At 41.5% G+C, this 5,426-nt stretch overlaps 1 protein-coding gene across 1 annotated transcript; it reads right to left on the bottom strand.

Moving 5' to 3' along the window:
- Positions 1-519: 519 nt before the first annotated feature.
- On the bottom strand, positions 520-4,973 carry LOC126793446 (uncharacterized). The gene is made up of 8 exons (XM_050519970.1): positions 3,537-4,973; positions 2,783-2,891; positions 2,642-2,695; positions 2,205-2,292; positions 2,056-2,093; positions 1,416-1,536; positions 963-1,129; positions 520-885 (listed from the first exon to the last, which is right to left on the bottom strand). Exons 1-7 carry the CDS (start codon positions 4,658-4,660, stop codon positions 1,035-1,037), a joined length of 1,629 nt encoding a protein of 542 aa, XP_050375927.1. The 5' UTR covers positions 4,661-4,973; the 3' UTR covers positions 520-885; positions 963-1,034.
- Between the last annotated feature and the right edge of the window lie 453 nt (positions 4,974-5,426).

The following is a 5,426-nucleotide window of genomic DNA, read 5'->3' as shown; positions in this document are numbered from 1 at the left end:
TAGCGGAAGCATTACACACTCCAGTGTGTCTAATGGGCCTATTGTAACGAAAAGCTCGACCGTGTTGGGCTACTGGAGGCGTTATTGTGGCCAGGGTGCCTAGGCTATAATGGCTTGGGCTGAAACCAATTTACATAGGCCCCATCAGGAATTAGTCACATGCCGAAAGAATTACCTTCGGTTGTGAGAATACCCTGCTGTAACGATTGTAGAGTGAGAATACCCTGATGTAACAATTGTAGACTGCCCACTTGTAAAAGCCACATGAGACTAAGGCCTCCATGTTAATAGGGTAGGGTTCCTCGCTGTGAAATATAAAAAAATATATGAACAGTAATTGGTGTTTATGCAACTAGGGATTAATTATTTTTTCGTTTCCCACTAGGCCACTACCCTGCCAAACTGACTAAGAAGACGCTAAGAAGCTTAGCCGGTATAGATATTAAAATGCGGAAGAGATATATAGACGCAAGTCATACAATGGTACAAGATAGAAGCCATAGAACAATGGCATGATAATTGATAAAGAACTACTAGCTAACATAAAAACTTCTAATAATTTATTTTACAAAATCATTTACCGGAATCATACAGGAAAGAACGATATTAGAAAAAAAAAATTCGTCTCAGGCAATAAACTGCAGTTACTATAATAAAATATTTTAAAGGTTATTAAGAATCAAAGCCTACAACAAAATTGATCTGATAATGCCATGTTTTGGTCAATTTCTCTCTCACCAGTGACAGGTTTAATATCTTTGCATCTTTTCCGTTTTCAGATCCTTAGTCTTGATTCTTAGTTCAAGACTACGTATTATAAGTTGTTCAGATTCTTACTTCTATGCCTTCCTTTAGCAAGTGCTCCTTTACAGAATGAATTGGCACCTGCAACAGTCCCAGGGTGAGCGTGTTCATATGAAAACAGAAGCTTTGAAACCAGTCTAGTAAAAGACAAATATTACCTCTTAGCGATGGAAAATGCCAGCAGCAAGGGCAGCAGATGCATTTGTTTTCCTGAAAACCTCTGAGAAGTGTTAAACAGAACCGGCACCACTACTTGCAATCACGGGAATGGTGACAGCATCAGAGATCAGCTTTAGTAAATCTATATCAAATCCCTTCCCTTGACCTGAAAAGCAGAAAGGAATTAATATATAACTTGCTCCAACCAACTAGTTTGTGTAAGAAATGGAAAACACAATGAATAATGTCATAACTTTCCCAAACATAATAAAGTTGTGAATACACAGTAAACTTCCAAAATGTTGCATAATCTCAGATTCTGACAGATTGTGCTGGGTGGGACTCAGAAAACTTAACAACCCAGTAAATAAATGACACAACAACTTTCTCTCACACTTCTCATATTAGTGCTTCGCATAAGCAAGCATAAGGAGTGCAAAAATAAACTTTACCATCACAATCGATGCAGTTTAGCAGAATTTCTCCAGCTCCAAGCTCCTCAACTGCTTTTGCAAGCTCGTAAGCTCCAATTGGTCTGCCTTCCCACCCACCACTAACCTTAAGGACAAAAATCTGATGATATATTAAAATACGATAATAACAACCTTGAAATGGAGAGATGCAAACATCAGTTTCATCTAAATGAAAAATAGCCTGATTGGCATGTTCAACAAATTATATCAAAAGCACAGAAAGAACTAATAATTTAATAGTATAATACAGGTAAGAGATGTGAATGTGGATGACACAAGTTTCTCCCAGCTCATGTCTTCTTATATATTGAAATTCTATAACCAGTTAGCCATGTGTTCTGGTAAATCAACTATTTATATCAAATCTTGTCTTTAGACCTGAAATATGTAATGCCAAGCGCACTTTCCAGACATGGAGAAAGCATGTTCTCCCCATGGACTTGATCCACACAAGTTGCACAAAGTAAATTTATGCCATGCATGCATGCTCCGAAATTCAAAATATGTGTGATTTTATGCCAGATGCGTTTCTATTCCTTCGTTCCATAAAAGTAAACAATATATAGAATGTTTTATTTTCAACCACAAAAAACAGGTTAAGAAAGCAAGTAAAACTTACTGTACACTGATACCAAGCATATTCTTCGCCATTTGGACCTGAAATGATATAACATAACATTTGAAACTTTCCATGAAAGGTAGCATGCATAGAAAGACAAACAGCCTCCAAGAAACAAAAGGAGAACAGAATCAAGATTGTCTTCTTACCTGGGTTTGTTACTCTTATAGTTTTAAATTTTACATCATTTTGATTTTTGACGTACACTCTGCGAGGATCAATGCTTACAACCACAGCCTGACACACAGTACAACAAACTTCAAGACAACTCAAAGTTCACTGAAAGCACACAAAAAAAAACACTTCGGCAGATTGAATATTTACAAAAGTTGAAAATTTTAAAGCCCACTAAGCAAATACTTATCTAGTGGACCTAGTTAACAATGTTATTAGAACAAAAATTAATTCTGAATAGCACAGAAACCAGAAGCCAAGGAAATGCTCAACAAGGACAGGATTGGAAATAAATTGCATAAAACTGAACTACTTGTGTTCTTAAACCATGTTGTGCAAATCATCTCATCAGATCAACAGAATTTAACAGCATTACGAGTATGCATGCATTTAAAACTAGACAAGATATTACCTGATTACCGTAAACTCTAGATATCTGCTCTAAGCTACTTTTTCCACTTTTCACCTGAAAAACAGCGGAGAACTATCAGAGGCATCGCGCAGATTTGTGCATACATGCAAATCTGAATATGACAAGAAAATTATTACATACTCCAGTTCTTAAATATTCTTCTGCAGCATAAACAGCATCACTTCCAATAGAGATCTTATCAGCCCCACATCTAAAATATTCTAAAGCAACTTCCAAGCTAGAATAGTGCCTGAAAAAAGAAAGTACTAAGTCATATAACTTATGTCCATACTCCATAAAACATGGCTCGATTATAACTATCAATGATACCCTTCTGAAAATGTGTGGTGTGATCATCTATAACCCTGGGTCTCATATTGCTGTCTCAGATATGTTATTCAAGTTGAACCAAAAAGCTCAGAGAAGAAGCAATATGGTTGCATCTTCACATAAAAACATACAGGAAAAGTGGACGCATCAACCATAAAAACGGAGACAATTAACCTTGCACATCCTCTGATCCTAATGCCCGCAGAGGGCTAATTTGCATCAAAATATAAATTGATACCAAAAACAGTCTCTATTAAGTAAAACATTTGGAACTTCATCTGTACTCCTGCCAAACCCAGACCGAGTTGCTATGCCTCCCCCAGACCAAAACCAAGCACTAATTTAATATCTAGTGTTGATCGAGACTAAATGAGGCTCCAACATAGATTAGAATGATACAATTGAAAACTATTTCGTCTTAAAATTTGCATACAGAACTGGTCCACCATTTCATTGCTTAATAACCTAATTCTAGAAATGAAGGAAAAAAAACACATTTGTATCTGTCTTGCACTCTATGATAATTGTTCAGATAGAGCAATGTCGGTAAGTAAAAGGATCTAACCATTTGATGAGCCAGCCAAACAGGAAATGCTGCATAATCGGCACCTTCTCCAAGACCTCAACCTTATACATCTTCAGCATCCCACTATTCACCTTGTTCCAATTCGGCACACCACTAACATCATCCAACAACGGTGAATGCTCCGAAAAAGGCCCCTTCTTCACCTTCTTCACAAACGCCACCCCGGAAAGATACATATACTCCTCTGAAAAATTCTCCAATATATCGTCATTGTGAATCGACTTCGGCTTCATGTACTTGTGATCAATCAGCTGCGACGAGCCAAAAATGAAGGGCAGGAAATGGTAGTCATCAAGGCCCCAAACGCCGTGAGACCCCGCCGGCTCAAGGCAATAGACCAGCTGAAGCTTCCTCATGAGCTCCAGGTACTTGACGAACACTCTAGCCACCACGGCGGGGTAGTCCTCTTCTTTGATGACCTCCATTCTGGCCAGGCAGTAGAGCCACGCCGCGAAATTGGTCTCGTGGCCGGTGCCGTAGTCGATCCGGCTAGGGTTTCCGAAGGCGTCGGTGAAGTAAGGGACGATCTCGACCGTGGAAGGCTCGAGATGGGGAGGGAGGAATTTGAGCATCAGGTGAGGGGCGTTTTGGACCACGCGGTCGTGCCAGACGCGGTAGGACACGTTGCCGTACCGCGCGGCCTGCTGGGTCGGCGGGATCTCGCCCACCCAGCAGAGGAGGGTGTCGAGGATCGAGACGAGGGTGGATGTAACAGGGGACACGTGGCAGGGGTCGGAGATTTTCTTGGAGCGGATGGATTGGGAGAGGGCGACGACGAAGCCGAGGAAGTGCTGGCCGGAGGGGGAGTCGTGGAAGCGGCGGATGTCGTCGGGGGATTGGATTTGTTTGGAGGGGGGTTGGAAGTGGAAGGGGGGAGAGATGGGTGGGACCGGTTTGGGTTGTGGGACCGGGGCGAGGATGATGGCTTGTTGGGAGTTATTGTTTGGGGGGGTGTTGATGGCGGGGGCGCGGATGGGGCGGTAGTTTGGGGGAGGGGCGGCTAGGGCGGTGGGGCCGCCGCATTTGCAGCAGGTTGGGGGCGGCATGGTGGAGGAGGGCGGTAGGGTTTCGGGGTGGTGCTGCTGCTGCTCTTGGGGTTCCATTGCTCCTCCGTAAGCTCCTGCTGCTCCTCCGATCTGAAGTTTTGAGAGATGAGGTAGTAGTGAGTAATGGACAGGTAGATATGTATATATATGAACCCACCGAAGCGAAAGTGCGTTTCTTTGGTGGGATCACTGGGTTAAGGTATCAAAAGGGGTAAAAGATTGGAGCTTTGAGGAGAGATGGGGGTGGATTGAAATGGGTTTGGTTCAATTATGAGAAATGGGTATAGGGGATTAAGTGGGAGTGACGCCCATTCGTATCGAGGAAGAAGGTGAAGAAATATGATGTGAGATTTCTGGGTTGTGAGAAGGAAGAAACTGCATTCGAAGTACCAACTTTTATTGCAACTTAAACAACTTCTGACTAAATACGAAATTTGCAAAAATGTAATAACCAAAGACGCTTGTCGTCTGGTGGTTGAAGGCCATCATTCACACCTCTGAGGTTCAGAGTTCGAATCTGACCCCATGGAGAACATTTTTCTGTTTGTACCGTATATACGTATAGTTCGATCGGTCGAGAATTTTGAAGTGTGTATTAGTTATAAATCCGCTGTTTTGGCCCGTTTTTGGTGCAGGGATGTCAGCTATAATAGGCGTTTTTCTTCTGAGACTGGTGTGCTACTTTTCCCCTCTGTTTAACAAAGTGAACTATAGTAGCTGTTGTTGCGTTATAGAAGTAGATTAGTAGCTGCTGTTGTCATTAAGATTTTTAATTTCATTTTTCTTGAAATATGTAATTTCGTTTTACTCTTCGAGACTGTGT

This window comes from Argentina anserina, chromosome 5, assembly GCF_933775445.1.
Source record: "Argentina anserina chromosome 5, drPotAnse1.1, whole genome shotgun sequence".
NCBI classification, from domain to species: Eukaryota; Viridiplantae; Streptophyta; class Magnoliopsida; order Rosales; family Rosaceae; genus Argentina; species Argentina anserina.
This window is presented reverse-complemented; position numbering and strand designations above follow the sequence as displayed.